The sequence below is a fragment of the Balaenoptera physalus genome, assembly GCF_965194825.1.
Source record: "Balaenoptera physalus genome assembly, chromosome: 1".
NCBI classification, from domain to species: Eukaryota; Metazoa; Chordata; class Mammalia; order Artiodactyla; family Balaenopteridae; genus Balaenoptera; species Balaenoptera physalus.
In genome coordinates this window covers 143,225,138-143,245,565 of record NC_138882.1, presented here as the reverse complement: position 1 = coordinate 143,245,565, position 20,428 = coordinate 143,225,138, and the positions used below count along the sequence as shown (strand labels likewise).

At 39.4% G+C, this 20,428-nt stretch overlaps 1 protein-coding gene across 18 annotated transcripts in view; it reads left to right on the top strand.

The window, feature by feature from the left end:
• PATJ (PATJ crumbs cell polarity complex component) overlaps window positions 1–20,428 on the top strand; it is a 345,994-nt gene that overhangs the window by 270,466 nt on the left and 55,100 nt on the right. For 15 of the 18 annotated variants that reach the window (XM_082453175.1, XM_082453168.1, XM_082453160.1 and 12 more), the window contains 3 exons: window positions 2,829–2,903; window positions 7,733–7,847; window positions 10,915–11,048. In XM_082453175.1, coding sequence (XP_082309301.1) covers window positions 2,829–2,903; window positions 7,733–7,847; window positions 10,915–11,048 — 324 coding nt within the window. The remainder of the gene's footprint in view (window positions 1–2,828; window positions 2,904–7,732; window positions 7,848–10,914; window positions 11,049–20,428) is intronic. The other 3 variants (XM_082453166.1, XM_082453174.1, XM_082453170.1) reach the window with 1 other exon arrangement.

Genomic DNA, 20,428 nt, shown 5'->3' with positions numbered 1-20,428 from the left:
TCATATGCAAATTGGGTTTTAAAGTGTTTAGCTGGGGAAGTCAGCTCCTTTGTCACATTGCTGGTTAATCTGGGTTTAAACAAAGGTAGAATTGCAGACCTCTGCAGTATCATTTTCAAATAGAGGCACTTTTTGCTCTTCCTAAGGCCATTTGATCCACACTAGAGGGAACAACACCAGTGGTTTCCGTTTATAAGGTAGTTTACAGTTCTTATTCTGAAAATTCCCGTGAGCACCATTTACTGACTTTCCCATGTCTTTCTTCTCTGTTTTCAGCTGTGATCCTTTAAAATAGAGGCCACAGGGTCACCTTCACTGTGTGCCCTTCCTTTCATGGCTGGCTCTGTAATCCACCCAGGTGCATTTAAGCTTTAAGTTCCCGAACTTTGATTCATTTAGCACTAGCCCTTTATCAAGCTTATATTCTATTCTGCCATATGTTTAAGAAACAAATAAGACAAAATCAATGATATTAGTATATGAGAGACAAACACATAAGATTTTTAAATATATATAATGTTACAAAAAATAGCGATAAAATAAATTGGTCATGCTGTGAAGGGGCAGCACCCAGGGGCTCAGGGAAGAATTAAGGGAAGAGGTAATTTTAAAATTCTTTTTTTTTTTTTTTTAATTTATTTTATTTATTTATTTTTGGCTGTGTTGGGTCTTCGTTGTGGTGCGCAGGCTTCTCACTGCGGTGGCTTCTCTTGTTGCGGACCACAGGCTCTAGGCATGTGGGCTTCAGTAGTTGTGGCACACAGGCTCAGTAGTTGTGGCTCGTGGGCTCTAGAGCACAGGCTCAGTAGTTGTGGCACGTGGGCTTAGTTGCTCCACGGCATGTGGGATCTTCCCGGACTAGGGCTCGAACCCGTGTCCCCTGCATTGGCAGGTGGATTCTTAACTCCTGGGCCACCAGGGAAGTCCCTAAAATTCTTTTTATGTCACATAATCTGTTTAGGAGCAAAGTTAAAAAAAAAACAAAAAGCTAGGAATGAGGGAGAGGAGTTCTAGGATCTTTCTTCCATATGGGGGAAATAAGAGAGAATCTAAATGAGAGATAGTTCTGGTCCTAAAAAATGTTACAAGTAAGCAGCTAGGGGTACTCACAGTCATCCAGGGGTCCTAGGCTGTAGTCTCAGGATATTACGTGGTGGGGTTAAATCTCTCAGGTTAGAAACTAATAGGGAATTGAGGAGACAAAAATGAAATTATAACCTAATCTAGTAATAATGAATGGCTGGGCATAATCTGATCATTATCTATTGTATTGTTGCAAATCTGATGGGAGCCTTTTGAAGAAAGAGTATATCAGGGCTTCCCTGGTGGCGCAGTGGTTAAGAATCTGCCTGCCAATGCAGGGGACATGAGTTCGAGCCCTGGTCCGGGAAGATCCCACATGCCACGGAGCAACTAAGCCCGTGCGCCACAACTACTGAGCCCGAGTGCCACAACTACTGAAGCCCGCGTGCCTAAAGTCCATGCTCTGCAACAAGAGAAGCCACCCAATGAGACGCCCAGGCACCGCAACAAAGAGTAGCCCCTGCTCGGTGCAACTACAGAAGAGCCCGCGCTCAGCAACAAAGACCCAACGCAGCCAAAAATAAAAAATAAATTAATTAATTAATTTTTAAAAAAAAAGAGTATATCAATATGCCCAGAAAAGAAACCAGGGTGGGGGTGGGAGTGGTGGTGTCAAATAGTACACCAGTGTTCCCCAAAGGAGAAAGTGTCCTGTCCAGGTAATTGTTTTCACCAACCCTATAGCAGAGTTAGGAACATGGGTTTATCATAGGTTGATTTCATTTACTATCATCATTAGCATCTTTATTAAATACTTGCTATTTGCCAGGTACCATGCTTAGTGCTTTTCATGTATTGCTCCATTTAATCCTTTCAACATCCCTATTGTATAACTACTCTTATTTTTTTCCCATTTTATATATGAAGAAACTCAGGCTTGGAGAGGTCAGATAACCTGCTCAGGATTTCAGAGCTTTTAAGTTGAGGAGCTAGGGTCACAAACTGCTAACACTCTGCTATACAAGTCACACCTTTCCTCTCACCTTGAGACAGCTTACCTATCTGCCAACTGTGTACTAGACCCTCTGCCTGGGTGTCTCTCAGACATTTACCAATGGCCGAGTAAACCCATCCTTTCTCCTATCCAGATCAGTCTCTCTCTGTGTTCCCTGCCTCGTCCAAGCAAAAATGCATGAGTTCATGCCTTAGAGTAAACCATCATATAATAATTTCCCCTGTAAATTGCCTGTAAAAAAGGATGAGATATGGTGGGAGGCAGACAAGCATCTGGTCAATTTATCACTGTCATCATTTGTTTCAACTAACTGTCCTTTAACTATGCATCAGTTTCACATGTGTTTTGATAGTTTGCGTCTCTCCTAAGTCTGAAGTCTGCACTTCTCCATGGAGTTCAGAACTAACTTTTATCTCCCAGTGTCTTTAGTGAGTGTACATTTTTGCCTCTAATTGGATATTTTAAGGGGAAAGAAATTCTAATAACAGGACTTGAACCCTGAAAGGGTTCAAGAAGAAAAATCTCTGGCTGAAATGACCATCAAAAGATATCTGATAGGCTTAAAGCCTGACAGATCTGAAAGGGCCAACAAAGCATTTGGAAATGACAAGCCTGTGTTCATTTCTGAGAGTTAGTCCAGGTGGATGAATAGAACTCTTCTGCCTGGTGTGTTGGTCATTTATGTAGTAGCTTCAAGCCCCATTAAATGGTGCTTGACTGCTGAATTTGGAGAGTACAGTTGAGCCTACAGTTGTAATACCGATAACTGGCCGTATCTTTTACATTTTAGGAAGACATCTCCCAAGTGGTTGGTCAAGGTGTGGTAGCAGGTCAGCAGAAGGCACTGGAATGTCCAACTGACAGCGTACGTAACTGACCCTTTATGTTTGCTCTACTCAGATGGTGTGTGTTATAAATGGGTTCCAGAAGAAAAGGAGATGGTTGCAATGAAATCTGATCCTTTATTACTTGGCGGGAAGTTAAGGTGTGTCTTTCAACCTGCAGTCAACCCACAACTGTATCACCGATCCTGTGCAGGATGTGTGGAAATATCCTTTGTATGTCTTCCTGTACCAACACCCTAAGCAGGTGTTTAAAAATGAGGCATCTCTGAAAACACACTTGCACCTAAATTCTGAGAGCCCCATGTCTTACATAATGTCATGAATAAAAATTTTAAGAAGGAGAGTTTGTAGTTTTATAGAATTATAAATGCAGTAACAAGTGTTCCTTGTATTTATATAGTTTTTCTTCTTAAAAAACTTTAAGTTTCTATCTGTCAAATTTTTGTCCTTTTTTTGCTATTGAACTTTTTTTGTGTTGCTAAAGTTTACATTATTACTATATTAACTATTTTTGTGTTTAAGGAACTATAGATTACTAGAACTTACAGGAAATATATGTTATTTCAAACATTGCCAAAGAAAATGCCTTTGTAAAGTATCCAAAATTATATGCTAAAAACCTAAATAAAAACAAGTAGGTGTAGAAAGAACCTTAAAAATAAGGTTCAACTGAAAAAAATTCACTTCAACTGAAAGTTATAAGCAATTTTTAAAAATTTAGAACCCGATTTTTTTTTTTTACTTTATGTAATATATTTGCAGATAGTATTAATGTGCTAGTACTTTACATACTGCCACTTATCTCAAGACATATATCAAACATCTCTAAAATTTTATAACCATAGAATTTTAGAACTGGCGTGAATCTACACATCCTCTGGCCTTTCTTTTCCCTGCTGAAAAGTGAGCACTTAAATATCTAAGTCATTCTCCTTTCAGAAAGTGATTATTACCCTTTTCTATAGCTGCAGAAGAGAAATGACCCAGAGATCATTGGGCAACATCTGCAGTGAAGCTGTGTCAGCTCAGCATAAACAACTTCCCAACCGTTTGAGCTGTGACAAAAGGAATGAGATTCCTTGTGGAAATGGAATTTTTCATCCCTGAAGGTTTTCAGTCAGAAGCTGGCTGATCATTTATTAATATGTTATCAAAGGACATAAAAACATTAGTAGCTATTATTAATTGAACTTCTAAGTTATTCCTGGAATAGTGATAGGTTTATTTATGTACTTTTATCTTCAGTCTCTACAACAACCTTGCAAGATATAGACGTATCACCACCAATTTACAGATGAGGACATTTAGGAGGTTGAGTGGCTTGCCTGTGATCACACAGCTAATTAGTGATAGAAAACTCAGTCTGTCTTCTTTTGAGTAGTGATTTTTTTTTCTTATCATGAAGATCTGATAAAGTGTAGACTCTTTCCCCAGAAAAACACTGGTAAGTATAACTTTGATACAACCGCAGAGGTTTTATAGTTCCTAGAATTCCCTCTATAAATCTCTTAGAAACCCATTTATCTTGTGTTAAGAATCCATGATTTAACTAAAAAATAAGTTTCAACTTAAAAAACAAACAGCCCCCCCACAAAAAAACACTTGACTGAGCTCCACACCCCTAGTGCCAATTTCTTTGGTCTAGAATGGGGGTTCCAGCATTCATAAATTTTAAAGGCTCCTTAGCAGTTTCTGTTATGAAGACAGGGTTGAGAACCTCTGGTTTAGTTAGGCTGGATGACTTATAAAGTCCACTCCAACTCTGGTGTTCAAATACAGTAACATTCAACAGCAAATCCAATCTGTCTTATTCTTTTTTTTTTTTAATAAATATACCCCTTTTTAATTTTTTTGTATTTATTGATTGATTTCTCTTTTTTTTTTGGCTGTGTTGGGTCTTCGTTTCTGTGCCAGGGCTTTCTCTAGCTGCAGCAAGCAGGGGCCACTCTTCATCGCGGTGCGTGGGCCTCTCACCATCGTGGCCTCTCCCGTTGCGGAGCACAGGCTCCAGACACACAGGCTCAGCAGTTGTGGCCCACGGGCCCAGTTGCTCCGTGGCATGTGGCATCCTCCCAGACCAGGGCTCGAACCCGTGTCCCTTGCACCGGCAGGCAGACCCTCAACCACTGCGCCACCAGGGAAGCCCCAGTCTTCTTTTTTTTAAAAAATTTTTTTTGAATTTTTGAATTTTATTTTATTTACTTTTTTATACGGCAGGTTCTTATTAGTTATCTATTTTATTATTTATTTATTTATTTATTTATTTTTATACAGCAGGTTCTTATTAGTTATCCATTTTATACACATCAGCGTATACATGTCAATCCCAATCGCCCAATTCATCACACCCCCACCCCCACCCCCTGCCGCTTTCCCCCCTTGGTGTCCCTACGTTTGTTCTCTACATCTGTGTCTCAGTTCCTGCCCTGCAAACCGGTTCATCTGTACCATTTTTCTAGGTTCCACATATATGCGTTAATATATGATATTTGTTTTTCTCTTTCTGACTTACGTCACTCCGTATGACAGTCTCTAGATCCATCCACGTCTCTACAAATGACCCAATTTAAAAAATTTTTTTAATATAATTTTTAAAGGTTACAGTCTACACATCCAAGTTTTCTAATCTTTCATACTTGGTAGTTTGGTTTTATGTCAGTGGATGAGTCGTGGTAGCTGTGTTCACCCATCACCACATCTACCAACAAGTGGTCTGCCTCTAAACATATGTTTGTTTCACTTGGTTTCTATGGACTACTTCCTTATTTTTTCAACCCATATCTGTTAGAAACCTACCTAGTACACACAATGAAATGGATGCTGCATGAACTGGGAAATAAAGATGAGCAACAAACATTCCCTGCTGTTAATAAAAGTCATGATGTAGTGATGACTGTCTCTTGTGCTTTTCTGTTTTAAAATTCACACCATTTTTCATAAAAGAACTCTGTAGCTGGCATTTAGTTTTATTATCAATTTTCTTTCTCGAGATTATACAAAGGAAAGGTGACATAAGTACTGTGCGAGTTAAGATTATGTTCAGTTGCTGCAAGAAGTTTCTCTTTTACATAACGGTGTGGCTGTGATCACTTTGGGGATGACATGGTGTCTCCATGGTGTCACGGACCCAAGCACCTCTTATCTGATTACTGTACCATTATTTGATTACTCTACCATCCTCAAACTATAGCATCCATTTTTTTGGTCTAAGACTGCTGCTCCAGTTATTACCATTGCATCTACATTTCATCTAAAGAAGGGGAAGGCAAGATTGTTCTCCTTAAGAAAATGACCTGAAAATTGTACAGTTCATGTTTGTTTACATTCCATTGATCATAGACTAGTCTGTGGTCATGTCTGGCTTCAAGGAGGCTGGGAAGTGTGGTCTTTAGAGTAATTGGATATTTAGGTAGTTCCATTGTTCAGTTTTCTCATAGTAACCCCTAGTTTGTCATTTTTTCACTTTCTTCTTTTTAAAATCACTGAAAATATATATTCAAAAAAGTCTTTTTAAATAAGTGTACAGTCATTATTAAATGATGGTGATAGAAAAACTGCAGAGGAAAAAAAATGAACATCAGTAGAATCATAACCTAGCAACTGTTTGATAAAACACTTTAAACTTGCAACATTCTTCAAATGCCGACTTTTAGTCCTTCTTCCTCTAATTAGCTGTATGATTTCAGATGTCACTTGACATTTGTGTCTTGGTTTCTTTATCTGTAAAACAGAGTAATATTGTCTAATTGTCAAGGTTACTCTCATGATTAAATGAATTCATGGGTACAGAAGTGTTTTTGAAAACTGGAAAGCACAATACAGATATACAATGAGTGGTATTGCTTTTCTTGTTACATACTGCACAATGCCTTGTATTGAGGCGTAGACTTCCACTGATGGAATCTTGGGGTGTTATTGTTCTGGAGCAGTTACCTTGATCCTATTTCTGGACTCCAGGGACAGTCTGGTGCTTCATTGCCTCCACCAGAATCTTCCAGCTGGGGATGGGTTTCCTGGCTAACTACAGATCCAGAAGGCAGGCCAGGTCACTACCTATATTTCTTAACCGCCTGTTAAGCAAGCATGGAGTCCTTTGGGTTTTTCTTAGTTTTCTAATACTAATATTCATTAGAGATATTATCAACAAAAATTCAGAATTACAAGTTAATTTTCCAAAGCTCGCACAGCAAATGTCTCTGTACCTTCATTGAATTACAGATTTATTTCCTACTCTGAGTTTCCATGTCTTCAATTTTTCTCTCTGCATTCATTCATTCACTCATCAAACATTTATTGAGGCCCTACTATGTTCCAGGCACTGGGAATCAAAGGTGAATAAGCATTCTTTTAGGTGAATTGAAGTGTAATGATGTACCTGGGTTTGTTGTCTCTTCCTAACCCTAATGCTCAATTAACCTACCTCATGCATCTTTGACTATGTTAATATGTCCAGAAAAGTTGGGCAGTGTCATGTGCTCAGAACATCTGCAGCACAGATTGTTTTTCACTAAGCACAGCACAGATATACAGACTTCACACTGATTTCATCATGTAAAAATGTTTCCTGGCCTCAGCTTCATGCACAAACCACAAAGATAGCTTCTATCCTTCTTCCCTTCCTTGATCCATCCTTCACCAAAGCATTTTAGATATAAAGTTAAATAGGGAAGCATGGGGAATGGGACAGAAGTCATCCTAACTTCCCCATGCCACCTCTCCAACTCTGAACTTTCAAGAGGCGTTATTGGAGTGCACCATTGTTTTGGTGACAATACACCAATTTTAAAGTCTTCTCCTCTTGTTACCTTTCTCCTCTCTGACATTCATCTAATTTTCCTTTCTTTTGTAGGCTGACAGCCGAATGAGACAGCAAAAATATTCAACAAAAGTCTCCTTCAGTTCACAAGAGATTCCTTTAGCACCAACTTCATACCATTCAACAGATGCAGACTTCACAGGCTATGGTATGAGTCTTTCTCTGAGCAGAATTGAATCCACTCATCAAACCTTAGAAAAGGGAGGGATTGTGATGTCCTGAAGAGAGCACTGGACCAGGAGTCAGGAAGCCTTGCTGGCATCCCTGCTCTACTTCCTGAGCTTTGGGACTTGGGCAGGTCACTTTACTTCCAAAATCATTTTTCTCATCTCCACTAGTGGGATTGCCTATTACTTATTGAATATAAAAGTAGTAGAACAAAAAAGGCCCTCAGTAAATGCTACTTGAATCTGAGGCTTCCAGATTATTCTCTAATCTCTCCAAAATATTGTGTTTAGTTCATGAGTAGTGTCTCTGAAAAATCACATTGAACCAAATTGTAGCCTTATGTAAGCTATTTAAAGACTTGATTTTCGGTGCTTAAAGAAATTGATCATCACTTTCTCTCTTTGAATTCCTGGATTGAATTATGCTGACTAATGGTTGAAAATAGACCTTCAAAATGAATAATGAGTATTTCCATTTTGCTTTTATGCAGTGTAAGTCAGTTTTAAAAGGACTATTTAAAACACATGCTCACCAATGGTAAAGCGTAACCCAGCATGAATTTAGCAGACCTGACACCTTTATGGTATTTGCGTTTTACATATTTTTTCATGAATATTAACTCATAAAAAATTTATGAGGCAGGTATTATTCTAAAGCACTAAATTTTTTGCTAAAAGACTTGATGGATGTGGTCAGCAAACTATGACCCCTGGGCCACAGTTGGCCCACCATCTGTTTTTATATGGTCTGCAAGCTAAAAATGGTTTTCACATTTTTAAAAGGTTGAAAAAAATCAAAAGAATGTTTCATGAAAATTATATGAAATTCAGATTTCAGTGTCCATATATAAAATTTTATTGGAACATTCATTTGTTTAGGTATTGTCTATGGCTGCTTTCACACCATAAGGGTAGAGTTGAGTAGTGGCACCAGAGCCTGTATGGCCTGTAAAGCTCCAGATGTTTACCATGTGGCCTGTTACCAAAAAAGTTTGATGACTCCAATGTAGACCAATTGAGTTTTGATCATATATATCCCATATCTTTACCTCTATAGCAGAAATTAATCATCCCACAATTTAATCTGTGGAAACTGTATTCATTCAACCATCCACTTACCAAACATTGATTGGGGGCTTGGTAGGAGTCAGGCTTTGGGCTGGATTCTATGAGAGAAATACCAAGACTGACTCAGGACTGGCTATAGGGTGAGGCAGAAGCAGAGGAGGGAAAGAAATGCCTCCTCCAGTATCTCTTACTATGTTTTCTCTCCTCACTCAAGAGACTAAGCTAGTGATTTACATAAGGAGTATAAACTATTTAAAGCATCCATGAAACTATGACACTGTCATACATTGTTTTTATTGGAAATCAGTGAACAACGTAGCATGAAATACGTACGTTGCCAAAAGATCTAGAGTCAAATTAGGTTTACGATTTACTAGCCTTCTGATACGGCCTTTTTAAATTGTTGCCAAGGTTGTGTCATTGTTACACGAGAGGCCATTCGATTAATAAATTCCATGTGGTCAGGAGCGGCACCTACGTGAAAGCCACCCAGTGCCACTGTCTGGGCTGAGCACCTCAGGCACGTTGTTCCTTTAATTCCTCAGACAGCCTCCTGGATAATGATTACGTGCATTTTTCTGATGACGAATGAGCCTCAGCTGCACCCACTATTAATTTCCTTCTTGGGAACTCACATCCACTTCTGTACCACCCCGAAACTTGTGCCCTTCGGTCCCGAAGACAATGATTATCGCTGAGTCAGAGCAGAGCCCTCACAGGCTTACCTAGGGCCTGTGTTCTTTTGTTTTCTACCAAGTGTCGGCAAACTTCTTCTGTAAGGAGTCAAGGAGTAAATATAAGGCTTGCGGGCCACGTGGTCTCTCTGTTGCAGCTACTCAACTCTGCTGTTAGCAGCCGTAGACTAGATGTAAATGAATTAGCAGGGCTGTGTTCCAGTAAAACTTTATTTATAGACATTAAAATTTAAATTTCATATAATTTTCACATGTGTTGAAATGTTATTTTTCCTTGGATTTTTTTTTTTTCAACTTTTGAAATAAAAACCATTCTTGGTCCTCGGGCCATAGTGTACTGGCCCCAACTTGTACAGAGGTCTGTGGATCTCAGCTTGGCCCCTGTGCATTAGCTGCAGCTGACCAGCAGATGGGGCCCTTTATTATCAGACCTTTACCAAATTATATCACGGTGTAAGAATCAGTACTCATGATGATCAAGACTAGTTATCAAAAAAGATGACGTTCTCTAGAAACTATTATTTGTATAAGAGTCTCTTGAAACTAACATTTTGAATGTTTGGATTTTTCAATGGGCTAGGTTTGACTGAAGATGCATATGTGTTAATATTTTTTTTTCCCCAGTTTTTAGAAAAACCCAGTCTAAAACAATGATTTTTAAAAGTAAAACAGCAGTAACTCTTTTCACAAGCCTTTTCAGTTATGGACCCAGCAATTAATTCTACAGTGTTGTGTTTATAACACTTTTTTTTTTTACTATGTATATATTTGGGGATAATTTTTAGGTGATGGTTATTTTCAGTTGTGTCATACTTTATTGATTAGATCCTTTATACATTTTAATTCATATGATATGCTTTAATTGAAAGTACTTAAGCACTATTTCTTAATTAGTATTTTATAACTGTAGCTCAGAATTTATACCAGTCTTTATTCTCATTATAACGTATACCTATATGTACTTAATCATTTAATCAACTTAAATTTTTCCATACCAGTTTTCATGGTATATTTTAAGATTTAAAAAATTTCAAGTATAACTAAAATGGTTGATCGTGTGGGTTGGTGGTAGCTATTGTTTTAATCTCAAAAGTGTCATAGGAACGTCATGTTTCATCCCTGGGTGAATGGGCAGTAGTGACCCAGCTTTTCACTTCATGGTGCTTGGGAGGAAAAGAGTGAAATGATAAACACATGTAAACGCTGCACTCCCCGAGCAGTGGAGTGTGCAAGCTGAGCTGCATCTCCTACTTGCCAGTCATTCTTGTGTTCAATCCTTCTCCAGGTGGTTTCCATGCTCCTGTGTCAGTGGACCCTGCCACGTGTCCCATTGTTCCTGGCCAGGAAATGATTATAGAAATATCCAAGGGGCGTTCAGGGCTTGGTCTCAGCATTGTGGGAGGAAAAGACACACCCTTGGTAAGTTTCTAGAAGTGAACTATATCCACTGGCACAGAGTTAGATGCTGAGCCTTATTATGGCCTTGGGTCACTTCTGTGGAAGACTTGGCTTTTTCATAGTACGTAAGTATATGAACTATTGTTATTGTGATCATTATCATCATTATTATTTAGTGGACTGCTACATAAAAGTGTACATCAGTTACTCCACTCCCAAAATTTAGGCTTGGCTTTATTTTGACCATGTTCACGTCTACTCGTAATTTTTTTTTAATTGGTCTAGAATGTTAATTTTTACTTGGATGATGGATCTTTGATTATTCATTATTTTGATTGTCACTGATCAACAGTGCCATTAAAATGTAAAACTTCCTGGGTTTTGATTTACAAAAATGTGATTAATCAATGTGCACGTATTACTTGAATAAGTAATACGTGCACATTATTCAAAGTTAAACTGACACAGAGGTTATAAAGTGAACGGTAAATCTCCCTCCTATCCTTTTGCCCTAGCCTTGCCCTTCAACCCCACCCCCGATACCAACCAGGGCCTCCCCCTAGAAACAACCACTCTTACTAATGAATATGCTTTTAAATGAACATTTTGGTATTTCTTTTGCTCATTTTATTTGGTAAGAAGTAAATTGTATATGCCAGATTTACAGTTAAAACAAGTATGGTATCAGTAAAATCATTCTTTCCATTTTTGACAGGAATATAATGTTTCTGTGTTAGTACTGCTGGAGGGGGCAGGGAATCCTGTTCTATTTTTCTGTAATGCATATTAGTCCCCTAAGGCACTAGGCAACTCAAGAACAGCATAGGCTGCAGAAACCAGGGTCTTAATGCCTTCTACATGTTTCCTGGTCATGCTCCTTCTCTCTCCTGCTATCCGGACTGATCTAGAGAATCCTATGTTTAGTTTGACCCTACTAGTGAGCCACCTGAACCTGAATGTGCTCAGAGGCTGGTGTTTATTTATTAAAGGATTTTATTTCCTTCAGCTCAATTAAAGTATTGTTAAAACTTTTCTCCAGGGTTCAGGATAATTTATTTCCTGAATTACTCTCGCTTGGCCTGTGCAGGCAGGAACTGCCGTGTGTAGCTTCCCGTGTGCACTGTGAGGTTTTCATCAGCTTGGGTGGAATTGGGAACACCTGGAGTTAACCAGCTCAGCGGCCAGTTTTAGCTCCCAGCCCTTTCATGGGTCTTTGGCTCCTTAAGGCCCCAGAACTTTTCTTCTTTTTTTGTTGTCTGGCTTGGAATCCTCTCTGTTCAGCTCTTGTCATTGAGGAAAGGGGCAAACTCTTCCTTAGAAGCTTCCCTTCAAGTGAGTTGGTCTAGGTTATATTTTCAAATTGTGTTTTTAATAATGCCTTCTAATTATATGTGATCTGGCCTTTGAACAGTTCATAGAATCACTTCAGCCATCCAGCAAGCTCCTACTGTACCAGGAGGTAACACGCCACCAGTAGAGGACCAGACCAGTGTTACCCAGACCCACATGCATTCCAGCCTCTTAGACTCTCTCACCTCCCCTCAAAACTGCTCTCTTCCTGCGCCACCTACCCGCCCATCAAGATTCTGTACCTCCTCCAGCCCCCGCCCCACGTCTTCCCTTGCTTCTCCAGCCTCCATGATCTCTCCTCAGCTGATCTGGGAGCTGATGGCTGACCATCCCTCCCCTTTAGCTCTCAGCCATACTTCCTCTCTACCATTCCCAGCTGGGGCAGGTTCCTTAACCTCTCAGTCTATTTCCTGACCTATTAAAGGGGACTGTAATACCTTGTAGAGTTACCAAGAGGATCAAAGAGATGACCTTAGCCTGGTGCCTAGTACATGGTAAGCAACTGCACATGACACGTGCCTTCTCCAAGCCTCAGTTTCCACGCATACTAAGTAAGCCCAATAATCCCAACTCACTTGGTTGTGGTGAGGATCAGAGACTTTGTAAACAGTAGAAGATGTTATATATACATATATATCATTGTTCTACGAAGGCCATCGGGGTAGTTTTCAGAGACTGCTGGTTGACCTTGAACATTAGAGGTGTCTGCCTCCCATAGCCTGTTGCCTCGTTTTCCCAAAGAGATGTTCTTGAATAGTAAATAAATTGAATTTGTATAAAGTTCTATTTGAAATGAACCAGAGAAATTACGCTTTAAGGAAATTCTTCAGTGAATTCTTTCATAAAGAAAAAGTCACCCCCTGATTTATTTGTTGTAAATATAAGTCTCTTAATAACTGGTTAAAATAAGACAGCACTAGATTTCCCAGAGGGAATTGGAAGACTTTAATCAGCATGTGTGGCCTAGCTGAATGAGTTTGTTGGCTGATTTTTTTTTTTTTCCTTTCGTTGTTATTGATTTTGATTATTGCTTTGTGTGGGTTGGTTAGATGTGCCTGTCTGCTCTTGGGTCTTTAATACTGTGTACATTTGTGCTGCTGGCCACCAGCTTGAGGGCTTCCACTGCTTGACATCACCTTCTGCATCCTGGATGAGAGGTTGTTTGAGAAATCCTGTGCTCTGCTTCTCTTGCTACCATGAAGCAGCCAAAAAAAATTCTTTAAGAGCATCTTGAGGTTCATAATATATGGTTCTGTCTTTTGAGACTGCAAATCCCATTGTCCTTGGAAGGATAAGCACCACTTAAAAATGAGAAATGAGACACAGCTTTTATTTCCTAACCTCAGGTACCTCATCAAAAGCTGTAAGTTAGACTCACAAGTAATATATAGGCATGATATTTTGGTGAGGCTGAACAGAAGGTGGGTGGAAGGTGCTTTAACAAATAAAACCATTGTTTACCACAATGAGGGTCTTTCTTTTTTCCTTTCCCCCGCCGCCCGGCTCCAAATTCTGATATGGGACACATAGCCTAATTGACACTCCAGGTTACTTTATCCAATCAGGTCCTGGGAGTGCATCCAGCCAGCAGGAAGTTAGCAAACAAAGACGAGAGCATATTAAAGGAAATCGTGGACAATGTTGAGATCCACTGACAGAAGCACCTTTGCATTTGCTTATTTGCATCCTGATATGCACCCTTATTTCAGCTCTGGTGCTGGGAAAGAGCACATTCTAAGGGCTGGTGACCCTTCTTAAGCATTGGCCCCAAACCCCACCCCACCTCCCCGCGCCCAGTTAGGGTTTCTGTGCCCTCTTTGTTGTGTGTCCAACAGATATTTTTTTGCCATCTTTAGAGGAATTAGGCCTCTAGGACTTGGTCTTGACACCACATCAGTTCTATCTGCTATAAATAGTTTCTCTGGATCCAAGACAGATGGTTTCTGAGATCACAGAGGGAGATCTCACTTAGCATCTCATTGTATTTGCACCCAGTCATCTAAATAGACCTCTTAAAATACCAAGGTAATGCTGAGGGTGACCCCCTCGGGAAGGTTGAGGAGCACACCTGGACCCAATCCTCAATGACAACCTTTTCTTCTGTTGTTTTAACCATATGATGTGTCCCCAGGTCTGCTTTTGGTGAGTGTGGCTCCTCTGGTAGGAAGCATGCATTTGCTCAAAGGCTGCCCTTTGCTTAGTGCTGAGGATACAAAATTGAATGAAATAACCCTGCCCTTAAAGAGCTCACACACTCATTTAAGTTGATTCTACTGCCTTTAATGTTTGTGGTCTATATAGGGGATCAACCAATGAAAAATCCTAGCAGGGACTGTTAAAATAGGGAATTTCTCTGGAAAGTGGAATAAAGTAAATCTGTAGTATGAACTTTCTAGATTTAATTAATACAGGCTAGTTTTTATGTGTTTCTTGTAAGCAGGTGTCTTAGTCTGTTCAGGCTGCTGTAACAAAATACCACAGACTGAGTGGCTTACAAACAACAGAAATTTATTTCTCACAGTTCTGGAAGCTGGAAGTCCAAGATCAGGGTGCCAGCATGGTCGGATGAAGGCCCTCTTCTGGGTTGCAGGTTTCTTGTATCCTTCCATGGTGAAAGGAGCAAGGGAGCTCTGCGGGGCCTCTTTTATAAGGGAACTCATCCCATTCATAAGGGCTTTGCCCTCATGACCTTATCACCTCTCAAAGACCCTGTCTCCTTTGAGGAGGGGCACTAGGATTTCAACAATTGAATTTGAGGGAGGCACGCAGCCAGGAAACCAGATAAGGCACATTACATAAAAGAAATCGTATATTAATTAATATTTTTAAAATTTCCTTCCATCCATCTATCTAGCCATCTTTTCATCCCGTCTCCCTCCCGCCCCCTTTTTGGTCTTGGAGTGGTAATTTGCATGAAATCCTGTGGCTCAGAAGACTTGACATATTCTGCCAAATGGAAGACCATGGACTCTTACCTCTTATGATGCTTGCATCATATTTCTTACACCTGTCCTGGAATCCCTCAATGCCCCCTTCTCAGAAATGTTTGCTTACTGACTAGAAGTTTTATTTGCATTGTCCTCAGAAGAACTAAAATATAGCTCTCCAGTGTCCTTTATTGGGGTTATTTTATTATCAGCCTTGGGAATTCTAGAGAAGAGAAAGAAAAACTTAAATATTTTATTTAAGTGTATTGGCAGACTTGAACTGTTCCTGGGATTGAGCAAATGAAGTGAAGAAAGAATGAGGAAAGTTACTCCAGAACCCTCACTCTGCATTTTTCTTTCTCTGAGTACCATTGTCAAAGGTCCCGACTATAGACAGTGTTTCTATTAAACCTAACAGGCAGCATGGCAGAGTAATGATGCTGATTCTGCAGTATCAGAATCCCAGATCTTTAACTGTGGTGGGACCTTGGACAAGAGACTTAACCCTTCTGAGTTAAATCTGCTTCTTCCTTTGTAAAACAGTGGTGATGACCAAATCTACCTCTTAAGGTTGGCATGGAGATTAATTAAGATAAAGAATATTAAGGACTTTTCCCAGTGCCTGTCTACACTGAGTTCAGTTATTATTAATTATTGTTAAACATTTGTCTTAAAGTAGATCCTTTGCTCCCTTCATCTGTGTGTCTTTAGTATGTTTCCTGCACATTGAGAAACATGACTCTGTTTCTAGATAATTAGCCATTTGTTTTTCAGCATCAAACTTTTAAAAAGTGATTCAGGTACTGTTCTTAATACATAATTAATAAACATCATCTCGTTTAACCTTAACAACAATCCTATAGGAGAAGTAGTAGCATTATCCCCATTTTAGAGGTGAGGAAACCGAGACACAGGTAAGCGAGGTAACTTCTCCAAGGACACAATACTCGCAGTTGGTCCAGTTGGAGTTTAATTAGGCAGTCTGACTCAAAAGCCACACTGTTTGGGACCCTTTTCTAGCACTACCACTCTGTGTCGTCAACCTTCACCTGGAAAAGGGAGTTACCCATCTCACCCACCAGACCCTAAGCTCCTTGAGAACAGACCTGTTTATTTTGTATCTTTGGTACCCCATATAGAGCCTTGCACACTTAAAAATATGACTCTAACCAGCCTCATTGTACTCACTCTGAATTCCAGCCATGCCAACCTTTTTCAGTTCCTTTAATGAGTCTTGTTCCCACCTGATGCAAAGCTTTTGCACATGCTGTTAGATCTGTCTGGAGTGCTTCTCTGACCGGTTTTAGCTATAGCTAGAGTATTCTGTTCATTTCTGGGCATAATTATGTGGTTGACAAGAACATTGTTGGAACCACGTTATCTCAAGAAGAATTGAACAGACTGGAAAAGGGAAGACCAGGAAGGACAGCAATGACTTTCTGCAAGCATGTAAGGTTATCTTCTTGTGGATGAAGGATGAGAACAATGCAGGTGCTCCCAAGGTGCCCAATGAAAAACAGGTTTCACATTATTTTAAGGAAGAACTTCCTAAACATCAGCTGACCAATGATGGCATGAACTGCCTGGGGATAGTGAGTGCCCCATCTCAGGAAATATTTTGACAAAGGCAGGCAGCCACTTTGCAAGGATATTATTATTATTAGACTTTGTTTTTTAATCAAGGAGCAACATTTACATTTATAAATCTCTTTTTCAAAATGATAGTATAAGAAAATTAATTCTCCTCCCACCCCCTTTGCATTCCTGTCTCACAAATTTCTTAAAACTTCAAAGTCCTGAGTTTTTTAAACTAGAGAATAAGGCATAATTATTGTTCTGTTGTTTTGTTTTAGGGAAGCTATTAATTGTTATCACTTTTGGAAAGGAAAGTTCATAAATATAAGTCCTAGTTGCTATACTGGTATTCTTCTGGGTCCGGAGATAAGCTTATCTCTTTGCAAGAGGAATACAGTTAGACTAGGGCAATTGTTTTATCTTTATATTCTTGGTACCATCCTGTTGTAAATGAGGTCAGTGGATTCCCTGGATAGATTGTAAAATTTAGATATTCGTAGTATTAAAAAGGCCTGGGAATGTCACATTCAGAATCTTGTCATTTCTCTCCAAGTTGCACACCTGTAATTTTTTCACCACCTGATTTATTACCAGTTTAATTCATTCTTATTAAACAGAAGTTCTCTAGGGCAGGTCCATTAGCAAGAAGCATCAAGATAGAAGGACTCTCCCATTTGGACATTATATGGTGAAGTTCTTCCATCTAGAAATTGACGTGAAGAATATCTGTCCTTTAGCTATAACCATGTGTCAGGTTCTGAAGTGACCTGATTTAACACTTCACCATGCTGCATACCATTGTTTAGCTGTTACAGCTTCTGACCATTTAACTGTAGGACTGTGGCAACTTAAAGCACTAGATATTTTTTAAAGTAAGCAGAGTAGAAAACTATTTTACATTTGATTAATGTTTTATCTTGCTGTTCTCCTTCAAATGAACTTTGCACAGTCTGTTTCATGAGGAGCGTGGTTTGCTTTGGCGTGTAAACCCCCAAAGCCAAGTTCCTTTTATTGTTATTGCTTAAGTCATATATTTTTATACAAAACATCTTATTACCTTAGTTTTATTTTAAATCAAAGCAGAGTTTGCAAAAAGCCTATGAATCACACTGAAAGAATGTTAACGAATAGTACCTCTGAATTTCCAGATTTGGGCATTTCTGATCTTAAAGGATATGACTGTAAGCAAAAATATTATGCAAGCTGAGTAAAATTTAGATAAATAAGTACCAGATGGAACTATAGGGACTTATAAACTATAATGCAAATATTATCCCATTTCCTTAAACCTATATTTCAGTATGAAAAATTATATTCATATTGATAAGTATCAACTTTTTGCTAAATCAGACTTGGCAAAGGAACTCCATTTTAAGTAAATATAAAACAGTTTCTTTTCTGAGCTTGAAGAGAAAGCTTTTCAAAGTCTTAAAATGTGAAACATTTTTATATATTCAGAGCAATTTTTTTTTTTTTTTTTGGCCGCGTGGCTGCACACGGGCTTTCTCTAGTTGCGGCGAGCAGGAGCTACTCTTCATTGCGGTGCGCGGGCTTCTCATTGTGGTGGCTTCTCTTGTTGTGGAACACGGGCTCTAGGCACGCGGGCTTCAGTAATTGTGGCACGTGGGCTCAGTAGTTGTGGCCCATGGGCTCTAGAGCACAGGATCAGTAGTTGTGGCTCACGGGCCCAGTTGATCCGCGGCATGTGGGATCTTCCTGGACCAGGGCTCAAACCCGTGTCGCCTGCATTGGCAGGAGGATTCTTAACCACTGCGCCACCAGGGAAGCCCTCAGAGCAATTCTTATATTAGCTGTTTTATTGCTGGGATTTTCATTCCACATTTTAGTTACCTATAAATAGTGTGCAAGAATTTGCAATCCCGGAGTTTGAGTTTTAGGATAGCTTACCTAGTCCATTGCTTTGACACACACACACACACACACACACACACACACACACACACACACACACACACACACAGATTGGTATTATTGCTTCCTGTGTAACTGATCATTTAATCCTTACTTTTTAAAAAAAATTAATTTATTTATCTTTGGCTGCGTTGGGTCTTCGTTGCTGTGCAGGGGCTTTCCCTAGTTGCAGCGAGCAGGGGCTACTCTTCGTTGGGGTGCGTGGGCTTCTCATTGGGGTGGCTTGTCTTTGTTGAGGAGTACAGGCTCTAGGCGTATGGGCTTCAGTAGTTGTGGCTCACGGGCTCTAGAGCGCAGGCTCAGTAGTTGTGGCGCATGGGCTTAGTTGCTCCGTGGTATGTGGGATCTTCTCAGACCAGGGCTCGAACCCATGTCCCCTGCATTGGCAGGCGGATTCCTAACCACTGCGCCACCAGGGAAGTCCCTAATCCTTACTTTTACTTTTATGTCAAAAGAGCCTCTATGTCTATTGCTGATTTAATGCTTATTTATGTTATCTATAGTTTATTACGTGAGAATATTTCAGTATTCCAAAATTATAGGTACTGAACACTGTGATCCATTTTCCTTCTCTTTGAAGGGTTTGGTAGGTGCAAGTCTTCATACCCTACCCCAAGCATATTAGAATAGATGAATAAATTGAGATTAGGATATATATAGACTCTTTGTTTCTTTTGTAGCAGAGTTTTATGGGGACTAATTGAAGTCTTGACTGTGTTCTGAGATTCTTAGAAAATCTGTGTTGTGAACTCTATTTAAAAGGGAGCAGAATAGAGAATCCACATTTTAAAAACTGTGATTCCAAGTATGATAGATAAGTTCTTTTGACTCTTGCTGACTTCCCTTCTATAACTATAGCCCCTTCAGGTTTTCTGAACAGAAACAATTATATATTCAATCTATGAAGTTGGCAAGCAAAACTACATCAATTTGATAAATACTATACTTCTTCTTAAGTAATAATGTCATTGTATTCATGGTGGGAAAGCAGTACATTAAATGTACTCCAAATTATAAAATTGTTAAATGAGAAAAAAAATCATCTTAGAACAAAGGAAATAAGATAATTATTGACTATATTCTGCCTTGGGTCCTGCATGTTCTTATGAAATATTGAAAGTAACCTCTTAACCTTTTGCTTCTTATGAATCGATGAGGGTATGCCAAATACTTTTTGCATCAAAGAAGGGAAAAAAAAGTTCTTGGTCTGAAAGTAGGGAAGATTAGCTACTTTGCAACTTGTCTTGGATCATCTTTGCGTTTTACCTTTGTAATTGGTTCAAAAAATATAGATCCACAAAACACATTGAGTATAAGCATAATAACACATGCCACAGCATAAGAAAAATGCATTAAGTCTTCCCACCCTGGTTTAATCAACCCACTGCCTCAGTGTACCAAGGATAGCCGAGAGCTGCCTTTGTCCACATGAGTCCTGCCATCTCTATTACAGATAGCATATGTCTGCATTTCTACCTTTTCAGCTTTCACATTAGGTTTCCCAGTTTTGTTGTAGTGAAGTAACACCAGGGAAAAGCAACAGGAGGAAGTACAGTCAGTTCTTCTTATTCATGGTAATTATGTTCTATAAAGTTGCAGCAAACACTGAATTAGTGA